Source organism: Tachysurus fulvidraco, chromosome 15 (genome assembly GCF_022655615.1).
Source record: "Tachysurus fulvidraco isolate hzauxx_2018 chromosome 15, HZAU_PFXX_2.0, whole genome shotgun sequence".
Taxonomy (NCBI): Eukaryota; Metazoa; Chordata; class Actinopteri; order Siluriformes; family Bagridae; genus Tachysurus; species Tachysurus fulvidraco.
In genome coordinates, this window is record NC_062532.1 from 13935554 (window position 1) to 13961799 (window position 26246).

General features: G+C 37.3%; 1 protein-coding gene across 1 annotated transcript in view; it reads left to right on the top strand.

Annotated features, from left to right (window-relative positions):
• The window catches only part of ngfra (nerve growth factor receptor a (TNFR superfamily, member 16)), a 43674-nt gene extending 26857 nt beyond the window's left edge, over positions 1-16817 (top strand). The window contains exons 5-6 of the mRNA XM_027141761.2: positions 34-242; positions 12528-16817. Of these exons, the coding sequence (XP_026997562.1) occupies positions 34-242; positions 12528-12580 (262 nt within the window). The 3' untranslated portion in view covers positions 12581-16817. The remainder of the gene's footprint in view (positions 1-33; positions 243-12527) is intronic.
• Positions 16818-26246: the final 9429 nt, after the last annotated feature.

The following is a 26246-nucleotide window of genomic DNA, read 5'->3' on the forward strand; positions in this document are numbered from 1 at the left end:
TTCTTTCTGTTTGTGACTCTGTGTGTATCCCAGATGGAACAGCTGCAAGCAGAACAAACAGGCGGCCAACAACCGGGCGGCCACGGCCAATCAGACATCTCCGTCTCCGGAAGGAGAGAAGCTCCACAGCGACAGTGGCATCTCTGTGGACAGCCAGAGCCTTCAGGAGCAGCAGCAGCTGCAGACACAGGCCGAGGCTCACACACAGACCCAAACTCAGCTCCACACGCCTGATCAGATCGGTAAGATCTGCCAAGAGCTATTATTTCACCTCAACATGCTCACAGATGTTTAACTCCGAGCTTGTAAACCGGTTTCATAAGTTCTTCTGTTCTTACGAGCATCTAATAAGAATCTGACTATAAACGAGGAGAGTGTGAAAAAATAAATAATAAAAAAACTACAAGGGATTGTCTTAATAGTACAAATATAAAAATCTACTAGTTTCTATAACTGAAAAATCCAATACTCACTGCAGTGCATTTATTGTCATTCTCCTGACAATGAAAGACGATACTGTGATATACTGAAACAATGATATTAGGCTATATGGTTATCAATCTATGAATTTTTTAGACTGTTCCATTCCGAAATCTTATTATTAGCATAGTGCAGGATGATATAACAGTTTGATTTCCATAGCCAGATGCTGGTTGCATAATCTGTCTCTGGTTGTATTAATCTTAAACAATATGCTGAAGCGAAGTTCAGAGAAACTAGGTTAAGAAATTGTTTGGAGACAAAAAGCCAGAAGAATTGATAAAGTGCATGAGATAAGTGGCTTAAACACTTACAGTAAACATTTGAATAATGCTTCTAATGAACTTACAAGCATTAGCAGCACAATAGACATTTACTGACTTATTTGTTATTGGACCGACATGGCTGGAGTGCAATCGGTCCCAACAAGACATTTTTCCAGATTTTGTACCCTTTTCTGTTTTAAAAACATCTACTCCTCTAGGAAAGCTTTATGACTAGATTTTGGGTCGAGGCTATGATTTGGGATCATTCAGCTACATTAGTAAGCTCAGGCACTGAGGATTCGTCATGAAGGCTCTATAAGACAGGACTGTGTACGCCACTTCATCCAACCCAAACCGTGTCTTCATAGATCCTGCATTGTGCACAGGAGCACTGTCATGCTGGAACATGATTAGGACTAAACTGGAACATGTTTAGGGCCTGAACTAAAGTAACCTTTGTTTGTGTTTGAGGAAGAACTACATAGGGGTGTAACGTTTGGCCCAGGGCTGTCAAGTGTCACGCATTGAGAGTGACAGTCACGCATTTCGGTCTTTTGTCACGCTCTCCCGCCACACATCGTATTTCTCACGCAGAAAAACTTTTTGACTATTTATCATATATTAAATAAGCCGCAGTGCCCAGAATGTATCAGTCCGCACCGCTGTCTCTGTGGAACCGGGCAGGAATCAAGCGCGTCTCCCCTGGAGCTCTTAGTCGAGCCTGACACTTATCAGCCAATCAAAAAAAAGGAGGCTACACAATAACCAATCAGAAAGTAGCACTATCTGGGTAAGATTTAACGCAACAACCAATTAAACAAAAAACATTCATTAATGAGGGTATTTAACCTCAATACAAAACAGCTTGTCTCTGGACAGGACATTGTCCTCAATCATGACCCTAAAAATGGCTGGGCTTGAGCCGAACTGTTTTAAATGGGAGCAACATTACAAATGATAAAGGAGTCCAAAAAGGCAACAAACTCTCTCTCTCTCTCTCTCTCTCTCTCTCTCTCTCTCTCTCTCTCTCTCTCTCTCTCTCTCTCTCTCTCTCTCTCTCTCACACACACACACACACACACACACACACACACACACACACACACACACACACACACACACACACACACACACACACACACAAACAAATGAATAAATGGAAATTAAACAAATCCTTTAATTTGGGGTGTGTGTGTGTGTGTGTGTGTGTGTGTGTGTGTGTGTGTGTGTGTGTGTGTGTGTGACGCTTGCCTGCCTTCAAAACTTGAGAACCCTGGTTTGGCCATATAGCGTATAGTCTTTTTTGGTCCATATTAAGGTGTGGTATGTAAAATACACAGCAGTTGTCATTTCTCCAGCAGTTGTTACCCAAAACAGAAAGATGTTTTAAGACAGTCAAATAATAAACCTGTTAGTTTGCTTGGACAGTTTTCACATTTTTGATCCCACCCTTCTGAGAAAAGCTTAGTGATGTCTAAGTACCACGATAACTTTTCCCCTCTTACTCAAAAGTTTAAGAATGACTAACTCTGGACTCAATTTGCCCTATCAGCTGTGTCCAGGAGTACCAAAAAGCAGAATTGCTCATGCTGGCTGGGAGGAATGGTGTACTCTCTCTCGTGTCAATCCCAGTGATGTGTCATGTGATAGCTAGTGAGTTGGAAATGGAATGTGGCCAAATTTGGGATAATAATGGAAAAAGCAGCACTGAAGGACAAAAAGAATTTCATCAGCCCAAGTGTGATGGCTGGTTGAAAAAAAGAAAACTTTTAATTTCTGCTAATATATAAAAAAAACACCTCATTAAAAGACACCGTTTTACTTTAGTTACTTTAGTTAACATTATTTTAGTTCAGCTTATTCTGCACAAAGCCGGGAAGGTTTGGAAATACTAAGCAGAAGTGTCTTCAAAATGTTTTTAAATAACTTTTTTTTTTATTCACTCTTACAGAAATAACAATTCTTAGTTTTATTCTCTGACCCTTTCTCATGTCTCCTCTCTTTCTCTCCTTCATAATTCACCGTCTTCATCTTTCAGTGCCTTCTTAGGCCATCTTTTATCCTACTCTTAACCTCTCATTTAACACTTCTGTATGCCATGTTCTCTTTCTGTCTTTCAGCACCCAATCATTTCTCTCCCTCTTTATTACATGGCCCTGAGAGGCTGTGTGTGTACTTGGTCAGTTTACTGGAGGTCAAGGAGACCACAGATGTTAGAAAAGAACACACACATGCCCATATGTCTCGGAACGAGCCACCTGATTCTCACATGAGTAACGGAAGAACCCAGGCAGAACTGTAATAATGTTTAACTCGTAAATGCAACAGTGACATGATGTGGCCTTGAAGTGCACCCACACAGTAAACACACACACAAACACACACACACACACACACGCACACACACACGGTCATGGGCAACAGACAAAGCCTTGCAAACAGAGTGAGCATGTTGATACTATCTATCAGAGTAGAGAGGAACATTTCAAGCATCACCCTTCTAGGCTGTGCAATAATGTGTAAACCCTGTCCCTACAGCCAGAAGTGTGTTAATTACACAGACACAAACGTCACACACTCACTGTGTAGGAGTGGGTTAAATAACAAAATGTTCTATCACGATGCTTGTATACATGCATAACGTTTATGTTTGCTAACATACCTACGTGTAAGTGTAACTTGTGTCAGAAAAGTTATAACACATCTATTTAACATCCACAAAAATTTGAAACTAATTCACTGGATCTGCTAAAGAAATTGTGAGAATTTGTCAGATAAACATGTTTAGATTATTAGAACTAATCTAATTAAAAAACTGATTTAAAGCCATTTTGATATTTACTTCAGGGCTAGGAGAAGAGAAAACTTTATTTACTACATTTACATTATAAGACATTATAACACAGTGAGATTCAGTTTCAGGAAGTTGTGGTCGGAGCACATGATCGTATATGTTACAGCACGCCTGTATAAGGTGCCCAACAGTAGCGGATTGGAGATGCTGGGGCTTGATGCCCAACTTCTAATATGTAGCTGAGAACTTTAACCACTGATCCACCGCTGCACCTGATTTATTAAGCGGAAACAAAAATGTGAAAATGAAAAATAATCCACTCTGGGGTGGTGTGATGTGGCCAAATACAAAGATTATTTTCCTATAACAGCATGGGTCAAAGTATGTTATTCAAATCAAATCAAATCAAATCAAATCAAATCAAATCAAATCAAATGTTATTCATCACATACACCTACATACAGAGTACAACATGCAGTGAAATGCTTTTTGCACCTGTCCAGTATTCAAACATAAGGAATGCAATTTGGGATAGAAAATATAACCAAAAGGAGGCAAATAAATAAAAAAGTATAAACAATATAAAAAGAAACTATATAAAATATGAAAATATAAATGAAAAATAAATAAATAAATATATATATATATATATATATATATATATATATATATATATATATATATATACATAAATGCGTATGGTTTTTAATTATTATTGTCCGTTAATTATTGTCCTTATTGTATTCCACATACAGCACAGGAGTTGGGCCTGTGATTTCAAACTTTATTAACAAACAGCATGTCACACTTTTTAACCATTTCTAGTTCACTTGTTAAATGTTAATGCTATAAAATGACAACAAGGAAAATGCGAACAACTCTTTCCTGAAGATTTTCCCGTGACAAGAAACAAACCGACAACTAAAACCGTTTCCACAAATGTCACAGGCACGTCTCGGAAACAGAAAGCCTCACTAGACGAACTGTTACTGTAGAAACAATAATGTATTAGAATGAACTCTTCACCATAAAGCCATCATTCTGTTACAGCTAAAACTAATTTCAGATTTGTGCTGTTATAAAACATGAATTCACACCTTTTGACCACATTTGAGAATTCAACAGCACTGTAGTATAATGTACAATAATGCAAATACATGCTGAAAATAAAGGCTTACTTCCTGGATTTTCAAAGCTAATGAAACAGCTGTACTCTTGTACTGTAGGTGTGAAAGGCACAGACCGGAATTAACCATTAATAAACATGTTTAAGCAAAATGTGCCTTATAATAGAAGTCTAAACGCAACTGCTGAGGTTTGACAAAGCAACTTCACTGTAACCTTTTATTCTTTTCTCAGTACAGGGAAATGTGTTGAAATTTTTGTCTCAGCTAATCACACATACCCTACAGATGTGGTGAATAAATATAGTTACAAATATGCTGAAGTATTTCTTTATAGAAAGAGCCCGATCTGACCTTCCTGCTCTCCTGGCATTGTGTGTGTGCCAGTGGTTGTGGATAAAAGCACCTGATTAATGAATAAATAAAAAGCACTGATACACTGTTACGTAAAGTAAATGCTTACCCAGGCCGCTGTTTAGATTAAAAGGCAGAAAATCATTAAAGTATACAACGTGTCAGCAGAGATATACGCTATACATATGTGCAAGAGGACTGGCTGGCAGGCTTTACATCTTCCAGCCTTACTCCTTGCCCTTATCCACAGTACACATACCCACTCTGGCCAACTGTGACAGTTGTGTAAATGAGATAAGTGATGCTGACAGTACTGACAAAGCTCAGATAAAGAGTGGGTGACTTTATTATCATGTTCATTCTTTCCACAGTGTAAAATTTAGAATAACAAGAAGAACCTGATGTAAATTTCTTCTTTTAGACTGTCAAGTAATTATGGAGGGAAATGAATGGAAACATGGAAAGTTTTTGGGATCAAGATTTCACATTCACGTTCCCAGGAGGGCAGATCAGTGCAGTGCAGGGCATGATGGAAGAGAGTGCTTCAAGTGGCTCATAGAAGAGATAGAGGTTTATTTATCTTTATTTGAACAAATCTTTACTTTGAATGCGAGTCTTTTTATATCAGCCACCTATTCACATGATTACAAACAATAAAAATATATCTCTCTATACCCTTAATTTTTTACTTGTTTATTTAAAAACAATGTATAATCCATACATCAGAAAACTCTTGAAAATTATTGACTAAATTAAAAAATAAGAATACAATTTTAATTCATACTTTCTGTGGATCAACTGAACCCATCCATAACACAGAGAGAGTGTGTGTGAGAGAGAGAGAGAGAGAGAGAGAGAGAGAGAGAGAGAGAGAGAGAGAGAGAGAGAGAGAAGAACAGTAGTTTCATTTTTATTTCATTTCATTTCATTTATTTATGTAGCTGTCTAGACAGTATGACAATTTCTATCTTTCTGTTCACCCTGTTGTTTCTGCTTCTTGAATTCAGAATCGTTTTGTGTTCCTTTTTTAATCTTCCTTTATATCTTGCTGTCATCTTGGTAGTAAAGGTTTTTAGCACAGAATCTCTGCAACTGAAACTTTCCATAAATAATCTTATACAGAGATCCACACCCATGAACACACACACACACACACACACACACACACACACACACACACACACACACACACACACACACACACACACACACACACACACACACACACACACACACACACACACACACAAAGGTTTTTTTTTAAGCACAGTTATACATTACAGTGCCAGTTTAGTTGTAGTCAGGAAGTACTAGAATTCTCTAATGTTATTACCAATAAATAAGGATTTTGAAATGGATTTATTTTTATCATTACGCAACAGTTAAAACTTGCTATGATGTCTTATATTTGCACTCTCTTACATTGGTGTAAGTATTTTGTACTAGACTTGTCTTGCATTACCTTTAGTGTTATGTCTACACAGTCCCGTTGTGTTTCCCTGGGTGTTTGGTTGCAGTGGATAGAGCAGTGAGAAAAGCTTTTTGTTGTGCTGTAAGGTATAATGACAATAAAATTAAACTGAAGTGAATTGAACTCCTCAGATTTGATAGTTCTGACCTGCATTTCTACAACATTCATAGTTTGGTGATTCAGTGGTGACAGTTTGACCCAAACGACAGCTTTCTGTACCAAACAGTGTGCTTAATAATGATACATATATAAAATAGTTTATAGTATACTATAAAATAGCAATTATGGTGGTGTATTATTTATACAGAGGTGGCAACATTAAAAGCAAGAAAATCCAATCAGGCAGAAAAATAACTTTATAATTGCTGCCAAACCTGTTTTTCTTTACAAACCAAAACAAGACTCTTAACACTATATCTTTTGGCTCTATTGACACGATCTTTCAGAGATCGGGAGAAGTTTGAATCTAAACCATGCCATAGACATCTATAGCTGAGAGTCCAAGAATTTGACCAAAATTAGCCTGGGATTGCATAATCTCACACGCTCACTCCTGTCAATCAATTCTGAATCTTGTATATACCGAAAAGAGCAGATAATCTTTCCTCTGAGTTGTATAGCTGGTGTGTGATAAGGCAAAGCTAGCTGCTGAGAGAACAAATACCATTGTACATACAAAAAGATAAGCAGTTGACATTAACAATAAACTATTTGGATTGAATGGTGAAGCCATTTGAGAGCTCACAAGTCAGGGAAAATCACACAAGGAGCTCATGGGAAATCTCTACTAGTTCACTAAGAAAAGCCTTAGCAGTCTTTAACTTTGATACTTTAATGCTGTACCTAATCTCCTTTCTTCAGGTGAGCTGAGAATTAAATCTATTGTGAAATTGAATTATCACTGCTTGATTGGTTTGTCTTGCTTGAGAGAAGAAAAAGCATGATGATTAAAAGAGAGCAGAAGAGCTGTGCCCAATATTCAGACAATTAAAAAAAAAAAAAAAAAAACTTGTTTGTGTTCGTGGAGTCTGATCACAGATGCCCACAGCACAGCACTGCCTCCACTCCAATAAAATATTAAACTAGCCTCAAGTAGTACTGTGGTATGTGGCACCACTCCAGCAATAAAACCGTCATAGAGAATTTCATTATAACAGCTTTGAAATTTTGATATGAGATGTATGTCTCTATTTAGGGTAGATTTTATTGCTTCTGAAAAGTAATCATTTTTGGCGTCCACTGTGATTTCCTTATTTCTCAGGTCTACTGCTACTTATCTTGGGTAAGTCAGTAACTATAGTTGTCTCAGCCAGCATTTTTACCCAGCGTTTTGTTTGCCTTATTGGCTCATTAGCAGGTGTGTGGTGATGGATTGCACTACTCGGTACAGCCTGCTCGCTCTTCGTGGGGGGGGATTGGGACTCAAAATTTGCCGCAACACCAGTGTTTAATGGCTGCTAATTAGAATGACCACGAAAGACTTGTGCTGCTATATCAGAAGCCTCTAACACACTTTCCGTGATAGAGTGTTGTTGTGCATAGGCAACTCATTTAAGTAAAAAAAAACCTCAATCAATCAGAAAATCAAGCATTTCCTTCTAATCCTTAACTGAGGTCTTGATCTTTTTATCTCTCATTCATTTCAGAATCACTCCAGGGTGTCACGGTGGATTAAGATAAATTTGTTTAACAGAAACCAGAGGGTTTAGGAAGCTGAAGTAGGTATAGCTGTATCTAATTAAAAAAAGAAAGCTTTCTTTGGATCCAGTACTCTGAAGTTAAAGTTGCCATGTCCACAAATTTCCTTAAAAAAGGGGGACAATCTTATACTGTTGTTAAAGATTACTTTTTTAAAAATACATTGTATTCATTATTTCTTATTAAAATGGACACTAATGTCCATGCAAGCTTAATTCTTTTTTCATACATGAATTATTATATGATAAAAAGTATTATATCCTGAGTCAGTGAATTGGTCTTTTTTCCCTTAAAGCTATTTTTTAATGTGCAGCCACTTCCACTTCCAAAAAACAAGACCATTTTATGACCATGGCAAAATAACTACTTCGGATTGTTGGCATGTTTTTAATCTTGGCTGTTTATTATTTTTGTTTAACTGACCATTAGTATGATTTTTATTGTCGACCATTTTATTGTCTCATTTCACCCACCGCCGGTCAAGTTTCTCTTCCTCACATCAACCAAATGCAAGTCTTACTACCTTAACTGTATAGATAAGACAGCTATAAATGTATATTATTAATACAGTATATTTATAATAATTAATAAATAATAAATGGCTGTTTCGTATATTTCAGTGTAACAGCAACTGTACCACCATTTGTCACCAAGTATCATCAGACTCATGTATATCACAAAATGCCCCTGGTATAACCCACTGTTTGGTAGTTAAAGTTAGAAAGATTGATATTGGGACAGCTAGACTTCTAACATATGCACTTTTTAACAATGGGATAATGTAAGTAACGTTGCTGCAGTTAATGATGCTATCATCATGGCAATGTCTTGTACTGAGGAATGCAATTACTTCTTCTTCCTATTATTATTATTATTATTATTATTATTATTATTATTATTATTATTATTATTATTATTATTATTATTATACATTTTATTATTACAATGCCTTAGAATTAATTGTAAAATGTTTCAATTTATACCCTTTTAACCAGTGTATTATGATTGCCTAGGATAACACAGCCAAAATCATGGGCAAATACACAACAATAAACCTAGCAGTGCAAGCTGTATCTATTTTAAAACAAATACAACAGCTGAATGAAGGAGTGCACATTTTGGGCTACAATTTCATTAGTCATGGGTCAGAGGTTAGAACCACAGATCTATGGTGCAGTGCAGATAATGACAACAGTGATTATAGGTAACACTAGCATTGGATTTCAAATCAATATCAGTTTCAAATAGAATTTTGCTAAACACCTTCTGGCTGTCCACATACACATAAAACACTACCATGACAGAATCAAGATGCAGAAAGACTCCATACTGTCTGATGTAGACACAGACTGGGAGAGATTTCCCTCAGGTAAACTTTACCATCCCACTTCAACCTTTCTCAACAAGATCAACAGTAATCACTCTTCCTGTCTCTCTCTCTCTCACTCTCACTCTCTCTCTCTCTCTCTCCTAACTCCCTCTATCCTCTGCAGCTATATCTGACCCATGGGGAATGGGGCAATGGATGAATGGATGTCAGACAGAGAATGGGTTGTTTAAATTTTAAATTGTTCCATATAGTGCTCTCCTTGGCTTTTAGTCTCTTATGACCCACAAACCTTTTTATTTCTTTCTCAATCTCTCTTTATGTCCCTATTCCCTTTCTTTTCTCATTGACAATTGCAGCTACATTTTCGGCATCAATAAGTCCCTCAACTTCTCTAATGTGGCCGTTACTCTAATGTGGTCGTTCTACTCTCTTTCCAAATCATTTATAGCTTTGTTGTTCTTTCTAGTTGGACATTAATGTGCAAACAAGGATAGAAACAGCCTCAGACCACTAAAGATGTACAATAGAGCACTAAGTTTCCTACATAGACATTAGACATACAGTACGCTCTCTTATCTGTAATACAATGTAAGTGTTTTGTGTCTCCTCAATGGCTGATAAATCTACCATAAAGAGACCCATAAACTGCATTGTTCCTAATGGGGTCTTGCATAAACTGGCCATAGATGCCTTCTATCTGTTGATCCTAGAAAAATACATCTATCATTATAGAAAATTAAAAATACTGAGTATCACAAGCTGTAGTTAAACTTGGTGCTGTATTTGGATATGTATCCAAATGTGTTTTTCACCCTTGACAAAAGGCAGAAAGTCTATGGCTACTTTTTTCTTTAAAAAGTCTATGGATAAAAGTCTGTCTTTTTGTGCAGTTTTATCATTGCTTCCACATCTGTTCATATTTTGATTCTGGAAATATTATGATTCATTTGAACTAATTAAATTTTTTTTTTACTAGCAAAAAGCTTCTTTAAGCAACAGCAAAAACTTCACACATCCTTCCTTCGTGTATATTGCACAAAATGGAAAAGATTCAAACACAACACAGTATCAGCATGAGGTGCTTTGTGTCTCATATAAAAAAAGAAGAAGAACAGGTTGAAGTGTGTTTTGTTTAAACAAGCATCAAATGAAAAATTCAGAAGTCATTAGGCAGTAGAGTTTTCCGCCATTTTTTTCTGCCGGATCAGTGAAGTAAACAGTAAAAAGTTATATCAAGAGCTTACACAATGTGCTTGTGTCAGGCAACTGTGAATGAAAGGCTTAGTGATTTGCCTAGAAATCACTAACAAAGGAAATGACTTTATGAACTTCCCAGAGACAACCAAAGTCAAACAAGTTACACAAGTCTTAATGCACCAGACATTTCAACCTTCCCAGTTGTAAAGCATCAGCAACTTAAACCCACAAAGCAAGTAAAACCTCAGAACAGGATGTGCTCTATTTGCATTGAACAAACTAGCTGGACATATATGTTAATGCTTATTCTGAGCTGCACAGGCAAAGTGAGAATGGGCACTTGCTTCTCACATTAGGGTAACGATGCAATGGAGAGATACTTATGATGTCAGACACTGACAGGCCAAAAAATAGGATAAATAAACAGGCGCTTTAGGGCTGAACCCTGTTGTACCATTGCATCGGCATGGTGTGTCCGCAATTCAGACACAAAAATGGAACCAAGGAATTCAAAAAGCGCTCTTTGCATTCTTGAATCGTTTCCATGGCCCCCACAATTGACAGCAGATTGAAGGGTTTAGTGGGAAAATGGGGCATTTGTGTGTCGTACTGAATGTAGTAATGATTGCAGTTAACGAGTATGGGGGAGGGTGGAGGGGCCACGGTGAGCATCCAGCTCAACAGAGCCCCCGTTAGGTGAAAGCTGAATAGACTGGAAGCTTAAAATTCATGGATATTCTCCTAAGGCACTCAAATTAAAACTCAACTTGAAATCAAAAAGGCACATTGTTGCGTGTAAGCATATGTCATCAGTATTCATCAGGCTTGATCACATAATTGTAAATATCATATCTACTAATAAACAGCTTCGAAATTTTGACTGTCACCATGTACTTGTGAGTTTAGAAGAAACAATATTAACCTAGTCCTTCACACAGGGTTGCCAGGATTGTGGGCTTTACTTTTTTCTTGTGTGTCTGGAAAAAGCAAGCCTGTGGGTGTCAATTTTTTTGACTGGTTTTAAAGCAGGTTGTGGCCACCAAGATTAAATCTGAATAAATAAATCCTCTTTTGTTCAATTCATATTTTTCCCTGCTGTTAACTATACTGAAAGCTTAAGAGAAGGAAAGAGGAATTATGGATTGACTTATGGCCTATAAGGCAATCATAAAAAACATATTGTAAATATTGCACAGAAATGTTTGCACACCACAGTGAATTTGTTTGACATACAAAGACCGACACAAAGAGGAAAAACATGTTTTGCTTCCAATGCGAGTAGATAAAGGTTTTTAGAAGTAGTTGAGCTGTAGATTTATTAAACCTGGCAACCCTTCGTTCATATCAATCTAAATTTAAAAAAAAATCGTTCTAAAATAAAATAAAAAAAATCTTCAGGGTTCCTTGGTCAGTCCCTTAACATGTCTGTGTAGATCAGAGGGATCCCCTATCAAAGAGTTCAGGGGAGATTATCTTCAGAATCCAAGAAACCATTAATTATAAAGAAAAACAACCATAGTATTGAGTTTATCTGTATGTTTTGGAGAAATTCATCTTTTAACACAAACCCAAGAATAAAAATAAAAATAAATAAAATAAAAAACTTTTAATTTTCACATTAGGAACAAAAAAAATGGATGAATACAAAAAATGGTCTGGTGTGTAATTTCATGTGGAATGATGTGGAAGACTTCAAAACCATAATCTCTGAATTATGATAAATTGTATAAGAGTAAAAAAAAACAATCATCTAACATTTGTTTTCATCAAAAACAAAACCAAAACTCTTTTTTTCTCACTCTTTTTTTCCCAGTGGTGAGGATGGATGGAGGAGCTCAGTCAGATTCTCAACCATCACAGGCATGAAGGCAACAGCTGAAGGAGGTGACACCATTGAAGAATGAAGAAGTGCCAGGGAGAGCAAAAGGGTGGGAAGAGCATGGAGAAAAGTGGCATGGTGGTTGTTCTGATGGTCATGACCTAACCATGGCTATCTATTAAACCCAGTATGGACATTTACCTGATGCACTGGGTCTGTGGGCTTGAAGAACTTCAGCAAATCAGATGTTTTCGGCCACAATCTTCACTTTTACAGAAACATCCTCATATTATCTAAATGTTCCATGGTCAAAACCCAGGCTGAAACCCAGTTCAGAACATACCAGCAGCAGTCATGTGTTATGACACTTTGATCTAAATTGGGCTTCATATAGCACTGGAATCTAATACATCTCATTTAACATCACCAACCAAATCTAAATGGCCTTATAGCATTTTTCCAATGTATTATAACTAATGTATACTCCGAAATATATGTATGTAAACCATGCATTTGTTCCCTTAACAAACTAATCCATAAGGTTTCCACTTGAACCAAATGAAGATCATCAACCCAAGCACTTCATGCTTTAAAGACACTCCAAGAGCTAAGAAGGGAGGTCTGTTTTTCAGAATGATTGCACCTGTTGCCTCCTGCTCCTGATGATCTGATCCCACCAAACTCTCAGATGAATTAGAGCTCTAGTTCTGGACCTATAGGCTTTACATGGACTCCAGAAGAATGCCTCAATCGCACTAACGTCCTTTGCTTTTTTTGTCTTTGTTCTTAATATTCTTTATTCCAAATTGCCTAAACATAGGATTAAAAAGCATGTCTTTGAGGTGTTGGTCAGATTCCTTCCTTCAAAGTAGTGTACAGAAATTTGAAAGGTTGCCCTTTAAGTCCAGGCCTGATAGTGGTGCTGTTTTTACCCTTAATGGTGGTTTGTGAAGTTAAGCCAATTCTGTATCAGCGAGTGTAGGCGACATCTTGAAAAGGTGACATTTACTGACCTTTACGGTTGTAATGACTCACATCTATACTTAGCACTCTCTCTCTCTCTCTCTCTCTCTCTCTCTCTCTCTCTCTCTCTCTCTCTCTCTCTCTCTCTCTCTCTCTCTCTCTTTATAAAGCAGCTATGTTTTTTTGATATACCCACATACAATCTCCGTTTCCTCCACACATACATACTTTAAGTGCATTGTATTCCCTCCGCTATTACCTCACTTCCACCCAGATTTATGTTACAGTGCTGAGTTGTATGGTTCTTGTTTCACAGAAAGCAAACTATAGCAGGTCAGTGGGATGCAATTCTGCAATTCTCTACAGCAGAGGGAGTCGGCTTAATACATTACCCTCTCCTTTCATACACATACAGATCACCAGTGTAATTCCCAGACTCAATACTCAATGATTCATCTTCAGACTTCTGTTCGCCATTTATTGTACCTCTCTCGGTTTCACCCCAAGGCTGACTAACCCAGGTTTGAGAACCATGGGTAAATGATTCATGCTGTGGTTGGTGAGTGGGCCACATGTGGTAAACTGGGGTCCATTAGATGCTCTAATGTGGTTGTGCTCAAAGCCAGCTCAGCATCTTTGGACTCTGAGTGGTTCTGCCTGGCTGTAAGTGCTGTATCACTGTGCTGGTGGTAATGCTGTTAAAACAGTAGGTCTAGCCAGCACCCTTAAAGCTTCTTCAGTTTGTCCTTTTTGGGGCCCCTTACATTTGAGGAGGTTTTTCATGGAGAAAACCATTAGGTTTTATGTTGAACTGTGTAGTGTTTCCTATCAAACTAACTGTCTAATTGGTGGATTAGTTATAGGTACAAACTACTAGCTAATCACAGCAAAGAAAGTGCAGAAAAAAACCTGGGGAAACTTACTGTACATGTCAACACAGTTAATCATCTTCTTTAGTTGTGTTGATGACTTGTTGCTCCATGTTTTAGATATTAGCATTGTGCCACCTATGTGTGCTCATCCCAAACAAATAATTACATTTTATGTCTACTATGACAGTAGCTTAGCAGTATATAAGTTTAATTAAAATTGCCTAATATCAAATCACTTCACGTTGATCTGGTGATACACCAAGAAGTTACAAGATAGAAAGGGTAGAAAAGCAATCAAGAATGTGCAGTGTGAATGTGGGCAAACACTTACATAGTATCCATACACCACAACACAGCAACCAAAACCAACCAATTTCATGTGCTTCTTTTTCCCAAGGATTACATCCTTCCTTCATTAATCTAATGAGCGGTAGTGGCAAAGACATACATTAAGTACATACACTTGCACACTAATTTTACTGTGTTTGCTGCATGGCTTTGTAGTTTACTTCACAATCCAGAATGGGAGCTTGTAATCTATTTCATCACTCTCAGGTCACTGGGCACAAACTGAGGAATGGTGGTGGGATTCAAACTGCAATAAATAACCACTATAGTATTGATCAAACTTTGTTTAATGAGCACAGTATTGAGACTTTTTTTCTATTTTACTCAGGCTTATCTAATGTAAATAGTGGACAATAAAATTACTGCATATTGAAACAACTGTACATTTACTTATTTCTGTAGCATTGGCCTTGGAGCAGCTGAAAGAAGCCCTCATGGTTGGATGTTAGTTTGACAGAACCTGGTGTGTACCATTGCCTTATTGCTTTGCTCCTTTGTTTTCACTTCACTTGGCTAATGATACTAGCTTTGGCTTGGCTTGATAAGCTGAAGTCGGTATTCACCTCCTGTCTGGCAGAGCAATAGAGAGTCTGTTCTTGCGCATTATAGTTCAGAGCCGTCCTCCTCACTCAGCTGGGTGCTTTCCATTAAATCATTCTATGGAGCGTATTATTGCCCTCTGCAGCTAGCCGCTGTGTTGGAGTTAAATGCGTTTTATGGCTCCATCACCTCACTTGTGGAGCTCTACTCCACCGTTTTGCTGAAAGCACTTACAGGTGAAAAGGGAAGACAAGTCGCTTTACGTTTTTTTTCCCCTCTTCATTGCTTCCTCTGTGAACACATATGGCAACAGAGGACAGATGTCATCTTTTGTGTGGCTAGAGAAATGAAAGATAAGCTCTCAGTTTTGCAGACAATGATTTTCTGTCAGTGTGGTCTTCAGAGTACTGATATTTTCATACCATTAAAAAGGAATACAAGTGATTGAATGGATTAGAAATTGTTCTTAGTATTATAGTATAGTAAACAGAAGCTAACATGGATTATCTTCTACGAACTGCTCTTACGGCACAATGAAGCACTTCTATATTCAACATCTTAATGTACATTCTTCACTCAATAACCAGCTTTTACTTCCATTTATCACCCAAGGATGAGTAGAGAATGTACAAAAGCCTAGTGATTAATATTAATATGCAAAATGTGTTGCGCTAGCTAACTTTGTCTTATATTGTGTTCAGTTCTATTTTTATCCAGTGCTCTTCTTTTATAGAAAACATGGTTTTTGTTTTTCTTGATAGAATTACCTTTTCAGAGCAGAATTTTATAAAGACAGTTTACTTTTGTAGCACTTAAACTGATTGAATTAGTACACTCAAAGAGTATCAAGCACCACAAAGTGCCTGTGGACTTCGTCAGGTGTCTTTGAGCTACATTCATAAAATTCAATTTTGCATCGCTTTGCTCTATTTTTTTTCTTTATGTCTGATCTGTATAAAATGAAATTTGTGTGTATGCTTTCTACATTTTATTGGGTCTTTAGTCAAGATAAAGATGGTCATGAATGCTACAGGACATTACATCATTATCCAAATAGACTACATCTGGGTTAAAGTTTAACAGAATAGGCTTGAACATTCACAAGCTACACATGCTATATACAGTATATGCTTAAGATCATGAAATAAAATGCAGAAACTATCATCTATTGCCATGTACTGTCATGATGTGTTATTATTATGCCATTCTATGCATTTACAGGATAATATAACATCAACCTAACAAAAACATATTGACCATAGGTACCGCATACATGTACGTTTGTTTTTGGCAAGCCTTTAAAACCCTACTTTTAGATGGATATGGAGCCACTCATAAGAGTTCATATGGTTAGATGATGTCAAGGGTGATTCTCAAGCAAGATTTCACTCTATCAGTCCCTGCTTCCATAATTGGGATGAATGTTAGTTGTACTTAGCCCATATTCTCCAATGCATTGTGTAAGTGTGACAAATTTCATATAGTTGTTATGACAGTACGCTTATGTAAATGACAAATGAGACAAATTAGTTATGTAATAGAATAAAAACAATTATGATTGCTCCTGTTTCATCTGAGTCTTCTTCTTCTTCTACTTTTAATTAGTAAAATTGTAAGAATATTTGTCCATATGTTTAGGCTGAATAAATAAGCTTTGCTAAATGTTTGATCAACATTAAACTGAAATGTGTCATGCTAATTTATAAATCAGCATTTATAAATCAGAATAAAAATTACAACATTTAAAATTACATTTATATTTATCTTAAATGATCAATGGTGGCAAGGAAATACTCCTTGATACGATATGAGGAAGAAGCTTCGAGAGGAACCAGACTTATAAAGAAACCTATCCTTATCTGGGTGACTGGTGAGTGCGATCAGTCCTGGTTACAATTCTGCTTGACTACATACAGTTTTAGAAAGAAACATTATTTCTAATCTCACTCACCAGTCACCCAGATATATTTCCATCCCTGTAAAGCTGCTTATTCAATGCACTATGCAAATAACATTGAACTGAATGTAAAAATTCAAGGAAATAATGGCGAATGAGTCACTATTAATTCAGAATACATAGTACACCACATTAGTAAATTACCTGTATACACCTACACAGTGAAAACTATGTATATTATTACAATTTATTAACTTAAAGTAAATATATATCGATTTATGTTTAGGCTTTTTAATGTTGGGGGTTTTAACAATGAACTTTAAATGAGCGTATTAGCATAATTTGATATGTCCTTGAAGAGGTTAAACAGAGGATACTCTATCAAATATTGTTTTAAGTAGGACTTTCAAATATAATTGGCAATATCAAATTTATAGTAAGCTTCATTTTCCAATGTGAAATGCATAAACATTACTTGAAGAACTAAGCAACTACCTGTAAAGATCCAAATAGAAGCTAACTAATGTATGCAACATTTCAATTAGAAGCTTCAGCTAAGCAAGCTTATCTACCCTTGATTGCATACAGTACAAAGCAAAGAACTTTTAGCTATCTGATGATTCAAGCAAAAGCAAAGAATCCATAAATAAGCCAAATTTCTTGTAGAAACCAACAACTCTTAGTTACAGTACCTGATGTTTCAAGTAGAAGCTATAAACCGGCATCTTTCTAAATTTTCAGGTAGATTCTAAGAATTTATATAATCTCAAAAAGTTTTCAAAAGAAACCAAGGACTATAACCTTCCCTCATTTCTATAAAAATTCAGAGACCTCATCTATAAAATGTTTCAAGCAAATATTAAGAACCCAAAGTTCAATCAAATAGAAGCTATGACCACTTGACTAACAAAAGTTTTGGGTAGAATCTAAGAATTCTTAGGTATTCAGTGTTGCAACTAGAATCTAAGAATCCTTAGCTTTCCAAAGTTCAATGTTTCTAACTAGACACTAATTACACTTATCAAATGTGAAGCTTCAATTAAAAGCCAAGCATCCTGGTTTTTATGTAGAAACTCTCTCTCTCATTTCTACCGCTTATCTGAACTTCTCGGGTCACGAGGAGCCTGTGCCTATCTCAGGCATCATTGGGCATCAAGGCAGGATACACACCGGACGGAGTGCCAGCCCATCGCAGGGCACACACACTCTCATTCACTCACTCATAGCTATTCAAACCACTGAGTAGAACTGATGCAAAATTCTAAGTAATTCCAAGTAAAACATAAGAACACTTACAGATCTCAACAAAAGCTAAGAATTCATATTTATCTATGGTTCCATGCACATTCCACACTTAAAACCCTTAACTACCCCAAAGCTATGACAAATCATCTGTTTAAACCAACATAAAGATTTTGTTTTCTAAACACTGAATAAGGCACAAAGTACCAGTTCTCCAGACATCATCAGAGCATAAAATCCCACACAATATGTGGTAACCAGTATTGCTGACAACATCTATCCACAAACCGTTAACTTTTATAGTAAATAAACATTGTCCATGAGGGAAAGCTATTGGAAATTCAGTTGCTACTTGGTATTGCTGTAGTGTGTGAGAAGTGTGGGAAACCGGGGCTGGAAGAGAACCAACATCCCACTCTGAGACTCTAAGGTTTTTTTCAACAGAAAGGAGCACTACTGAAAATATTCTTGTAATATCACCTTCTAAATCCAATTCTCAGCCACTGTGTGCTAATGCAAATATGCTGTATGTTTTTCCTCTTTAAAGAATATGGTCTTTTTTCAAGTTCCTCACCTTAAAGTCCACGACATTCTGAAAACCTCCAACTATAGAAAGGTTGAAGTTGTTTTAATGGCTTAAAAGGACATCAGTTGATCAGTGGGAAGCTAAAATGTATTCTTTTCTCTGTCGATCCAATTAAAGAAAAACGAGAATAGAATAGTAGTCTTGAACCACTCTGTCATGACTGAGTGAAAATCACTATGGGAATGACAAGCTAACTAGTCTATAGACCTTAATGGCCAAACCTCATGGTCTCTGTAGAGAATATAAGAACTGTTTTTAATTCTTTTAGGAACATCAGTGTAGGTAGAGAGAAAAAGACCACAGAGTAGTGCTGGGTAAAGTATTTGCCAAACCACACAGCAAAACACATCCATATGCTTCATTAAAGCTTGGCCCCTGACCCACTGCAATCCATGCGCTACTTAGCTTCTCATAGATCTGGCCAATAAAATTCAGTTTTATTACACATGCATTAAAATAAAGGCACCTATTTCAGCATGAGCTCTAAAAAGAAAAAAGAGACTCATACGTGCCTTCACTTTATGGCTGTGAGAAGGTAAAGAATCCTCCACACACCCAGTGCAGCTATTACCGACTCCTGATCTAGTATAATTGTTTAATTTGGGAAAAATCTACTCAGATCCAGATGTGGATCAGTCGGGTGATGCACAAACGACAATCTGTCACAGCCCGTGCCTTTAATTAAATTATCCAGTCAAATTAAATGTCAAGGTAAAATGGAGTTGATAATCAAATAATAAATCCTTCACCAATTCAATCTGCTGAAACAGTGCAACAGTGGGTGGTGGGAGAGATGAGGAAGATAACAAGTAGTCGTCAAAGGGTGAGTTCTGGTGTTAAACTGAACCATAATGGCTAAATGATGCCACTGCTGAAGCTGTGCACATGAATATGATTATGTGAAAACACAAACACCGCTCAAGTGAGAAACAAGCAGAAACCAGAGAGGGGAAACCCATGTGTTTTTCAAGCTAAACATTATCTACCACATGGATAAAGCATGTGCAATTACCACATACAAGAATAGAAATCTGTTAATTCAAATCTCACAAGGAATAAATAAATAAAGCTCTAAAATCTAGATAATTGTTAGCAGTGGGTAGTGCTGCTGCCTTACAGCTCTAACATCTCCAGTTTAACACTGAGCTTGGATATTGCTGTTAATGTGGAGTTCGAAATGTTTTGCTCTTGTGGGTTTCCTATGGGATGTCTGGCTTCGTCATGCTAGTGGATGCACTGAGTATACAAATTGCCACCACGTGTTAATGAACGTGTGAATACGTGTGTGAAAAGTGCCCTGTGATCCAGGGTGTATAATGCCTAGTATACCTGCGATTGGCTTCAGATGCATTCTGGGTTCAACAGGATCAAGTGCTAATGAATGAATAAATCTGGATTGTTCATATTTTCCGCTGTTGGACTCCTTTAACATAGTCAGCATAGCACATAATAAGTGTGCCAGATTCATTCATTCATTCATTTTCTACCGCTTGTCCGAACTTCTCTGGTCACGGGGAGCCTGTGCCTATCTCAGGCGTCATCGGGCATCAAGGCAGGATACACCCTGGACAGAGTGCCAACCTATCGCAGGGCACACACTCTCATTCACTAACACACTACAGACAATTTTCCAGAGATGCCAATTAACCTACCATGCATGTCTTTGGCACAGGGGGAGGAAACCAGAGTACCCAGAGGAAACCCCCGAGGCACGGGGAGAACATCCAAACTCCACACACACAAGGCGGAGGCTGAAATCGAACCCCCAACCCTGGAGGTGTGAGGCAAACGTGCTAACCACTAAGCCACCATGCCCCCCCGTGCCGGATTCAACTATGTATAATTATGCAAAGAAATCTCAAAACAATACAGTATCACTTTTGGTAAGTCTTTCTACTAGAACTTTATTGTTAGAGTGTAACATTAATTGACGTTAAAGTTCAGCAACTGCACTTAGACTTCCATTATACAGTAAGTTGTAGGTGTAGAAAATGGGTTTTCCGTTCTTTTCTCAGTATGGGAAAATTTGTTGAAAATGTGTTATTATGTTCCTGTGGTAATCACATCTATGCTGCAAATGCAGTGGGTAGCGATTAGGTTGAAAAACACAGATGCATTCCCTTAAGAATGTATCAGAGAGATATAGAAAAGTTTTTGGCTTTAAAGTGATGAACTTGCTCAGTGCCAAAAACACAAATTCACATGATTACAATTTCTACTATAGTGTATACGGTGAAAACATTTACACTAGAACATATTTCTAATTTTCATTCATTCATTCATTTTCTACCGCTTATCTGAACTACTCGGGTCACGGGGAGCCTGTGCCTATCTCAGGCGTCATCGGGCATCGAGGCAGGATACACCCTGGACGGAGTGACAACCCATCGCAGGGAACACACACACTCTCATTCACTCACGCAATCACACACTACGGACAATTTTCCAGAGATGCCAATCAACCTACCATGCATGTCTTTGGACCGGGGGCAGAAACCGGAGTAACCGGGGGCAGAAACCCCCGAGGCACGGGGAGAACATGCAAACTCCACACACACAAGGCGGAGACAGGAATCAAACCCCCAACCCTGGAGGTGTGAGGCGAACGTGCTAACCACTAAACCACCGTGCCCCATATTTCTAATTTGCATATTAATATTTTTTTAATCCAAACAAAAAACTAAAAATCTTTTTCCCTTCAAATGTGAAAATGTATATAATGTGTTTCGTTTTATTTGTTTCAGTTTCACTTCAGCTATATATTTGCATCTGATTTGGTGCACAATTAATAAAATATACAAATTGAAATATTTTGCCTGAGTCCTACTGTATATCAAAGAATTACAAAGTTTGTATAATGCAAAATGAGTTGATTAGGCTTTTGTCTGGTTTATTACGGCATCTAGCAATGCTCAAACAATGACACTGACTGTGAGCCAGCAAGATTTTAGACATCATTAAGCAGCTTGACCTGACTTAACCTGTACTATCACACATATGAAGAATAATGAAGACCTGGCTAATGTTTTTTGGAATGAATACATACTACATGTGGGATATACTTTGTATCCTGGTCTGGGATTATAACCTCTTGATTATTAATGTTCATAGACCATCTGTTAATGTTCACTAACCATAAAGGGACAGAGCATGAAGTGCCAAAGCAATTAAAGCCCCGACTACTATATAATTTAACTTAAGAATAAATATGGAAGGTGCTTTCAAAAAAGTGAAAATCCTTATCATGACCATGGATTACATGAAGATAGGATATTAATCTCATTAAGATACAAAAAAGGCCAGATTTGTGAGCAGTGTATATTAATGCAGGATGTGCAGTATTCTTTATTAAGGTTTGCAGATTAATGACTACAGCGTCACTGCTATTGTTTCACTATGAAGTGCTGGAACTGCATTTTACCTCACAAATTTATGAAGTGTACACTTTTATATATAACTGTGGTGGATTATTGCTTACATGGTCACCCCAAGGCTTTAAAGGAACACTACAGTGTTTTAAAACTGAAAAATACTTAAATACTTACACAAACATTTGCATACACAAAAAATACAAATACATGTAATTTATAGGACTGCGATGCTTCACAGATGTTCAGACTTCATTATCACACATAACAAAAGAACAGAAAAGTTTTGTATAGGAACGGTTGAAGATATTAATAGTAGAAATTTTAAATAGTGTCAGTTTAAGTTTTTGCACCAACTTTCTGAAGGTGATAATAAATATTATTTTGCATCTTTTGCATTTATTACCTCTGAACAGCATTTAGTTGTAACACACACACACACACACACACACACACACACACACACACACACACACACACACACACACACACACACACACACACACACACACACACACACAGTCCATCTTCCTGATATATCTGTATCAGTTGTGTCTTATACTCTTTCTCTTTTACATTCAGTAACCTCTTTATACCAGGTCAAGGTCACAGCGGATGTCCGGGAACATTAGGTATGAGGCAGAAATACATCCTGGAAGGGAGACACATCCATTACAGTACTGTTTGATCTCCTATATGTTATACACTGCCTTCTTCATGTATCAGGCCTGAGATTGAGAAGGTCATGGCAAAACCTTGGTGAATTTTTGCTTTTACTTTAAGTCCTTTTGATTTTTTTCTGTTTATAAAACATCAAATTTCTTGTGATCTAAACAAACCTACAGTATGTGTATTTAGAATCTAACAAAATAAAATTAATTTTTATTCGTGGATACAACAACCCAATCTCAGATGAATTTCAGAATTCTTTTTAATTAATTAAAAAATAACAATAAATTAAGCACAAGTTCTTACCTAAAAAATGCTTTAAAAGTTTGAAAGTCATAGCTTTCTAATTTAATTTCTAAATACTTTTGACAAAAGTGCTCTACAAATGGTGGAGTATTTCTTTCTTTTGAACCTGCAATTACACGCATTTATTCTCTTTGCAAAGTGAAACAGTGCAAATTGACATTCTTAGAACACACACATGAACTCACAAGGGTACGCAAACACACACACACACACACACACACACACACACACACACACACACACACACACACACACACACACACACACACACACACACACACACACACACACACACACCTGCTGCTGCCACCAAAATTCTGAGGACCACCCAAATGATGAAGAGAGGATAGGCAAATAAAGAAAGACTGAGAGCAGGAGAGAGCACACACACACACACACAAACGCACACGCACACGCACACACACACACACACACACACACACACACACACACACACACACACACACACACACACACACACACACACACACACACACACACACACACACACTAAACTCCGTCACTGTCTCAATTATAGTATTTCATCGGTGCTGTGTTAAACAGAGACTGCCATGACACTGTCTGGCCATCTGTTCGTCTATAACTATCATCACACACACACACACACACACACACACACACACACACACACACACACACACACACACACACACACACACACACACACACACACACACACACACACACACACACACACACACACACACTCATGCTTACTGCCATATGCTTTAACGTCTCACATTGCAGCTTTAAACTGTAATTCTATCAGATATGGTTAGCTGCAGGGTCTCTTTCATTAATTCTGTTCACACTGTAATATTTATAATATTTATAAGTGTGCGTGTGTGTGTGTGTGTGTGTGTGTGTGTGTGTGTGTGTGTGTGTGTGTGTGTGTGTGTGTGTGTGTGTGTGTGTGTGTGTGTGCTTTGTCACTTAGCTTTGCTGCAGTGCTCCTGTGTGGCTCAGTGCCACATGAATACCAAACACAATCAGCTACAGTGTGAGTCTTACTTCTTTCCTGTGTGTGTGTGTGTGTGTGTGTGTGTGTGTGTGTGTGTGTGTGTGTGTGTGTGTGTGTGTGTGTGTGTGTGTGTGTGTGTGGTTTAGAGGACAAAGAGAACTTAGGGTGTTGACATATAAATGTGAAATTGTTAAACTACTGTATATAACAATATAGTGCATGAAAGCCACTGTATGAATTGATATATTAATGAATAAATGTATTACAGTTAAACGTGGTATTTTGTCACCACATAGAGCATGCTGCTTAGAGCCGCTGCGTATAAACAGACCTGCGGCAATTCATCTGTGCATCCTCGCTCATGCATAATAAGATGTGACAATTTATAACAAGCATTCATTCATTATTTCAGCCGTCGCCGTGTGTGCGTTCAGAGCTGAGGCCCATTAAAATGAGAGGCTTTGAAACAAGTCCTTCATCCATTTGTTTGCTGTTTGTTTACCTCTTTATGCTTTTTTTCAGTCCTATTATGATAAATATTACTGGAAGGGCAGATGTGGCAGGAGTAATGGAATAACTGATCACGCTGGAGTCTTATTCATAAACCTGTGTTTATTTGATGCATGCTAGGACAAATATTACTTTTCAAAGTCTATTGAAATTCTTGTAACATTATTGCATTTGATGGCAAAATATCCATATTTTAAATATTTATAACGTATGATATAAGTATTTACAACAGGTTCTACTTCTGGATTTCTAACGTAACTAACACACCTCCACACGGTAGAAAAGAGCTTTTTTTTTTTTTTTTTTTTTTTTAAATCAAATGCATATCAGTTCCATACTTTATACTTTATTTTCACACATTTCTTTCATTTATATGTGAGGGAAATAACCATTAATGAGTTAAACTTTTAAACATTAAACATTTGATCTGTTTATACTATAGTTCCATTTAAAGTTTGTATAAAGTAAAGTGGCAGAAAACAGTTTTAGGGTCTCCGGAGTGAGGCAACAGAAAAGAGTTGATGTACAGTAGAATGAGATTCATTTATAGAAAAGATGCAGCTGGCTGGATTCATGATTTGTTGGATGTTAGCTTTCACCCTTTTTGGTTGGTAGCTGTGGTGTGAAGAGGGTGAACAGGCTGGTGGGCCATTTAGTAAACTGGAAAGGAATTTCAGGGCAAGGGGAAACAGCCTTAGTATTAAACATGCCTCATCACATAAATCTTAACCATAGCAACAATTACACACATTTTAGATATACTTTTATTTAGACTTTTATCTGGCCTGCCAAACATGTTCGTGTGTAAATTGTTACTACAGAAGAAATAACAGATTATTTCAAGCTTCTACAATCTACTCACTCTAAGCTGTATTTAACAAAGCAGAGTGAGAAGAAACATGTGCCGCTTATTTGTTTTAAATTCTTGATCCATATGTTCCTTTAGGACTTCGAGCACCTGTTTCTCTCTTGGCGAGAGTTCAAGTCTGTCCGAAACCGAATGCTAAATCCCACCACATGCTAATGGGCAATCGCATAAGTGAAAAAGATAATGTTATAAAGCCGCAAATTAAAGCCATAATGGTGCCTCCCTTGGTACAAGTGCAGTCAAGCAAATTGCGAATTACATTTAAAGCTGAAAGCATTTAGACTTTAATAAACAATCCTAAACAACAATCACAGAGAAGTCATGTCTCTGCTTGTGTCCTTAGAGAGAGGAGAGCATGACCCTCTAAGTACCTCTGAAGTCTATTAAGTGTTTTCTAATTGATCTGGCCTCTGTGCTTATTGTTTTATAAATATTTAAAAGGGAAATATTCCTCATTCTCGAACAAAACATCCCCATCACTTTCTCTGTCTGTCTGTCTTTCTCTCCTTCTTTCTCGTGTGTGTGTGTGTGTGTGTGTGTGTGTGTGTGTGTGTGTGTGTGT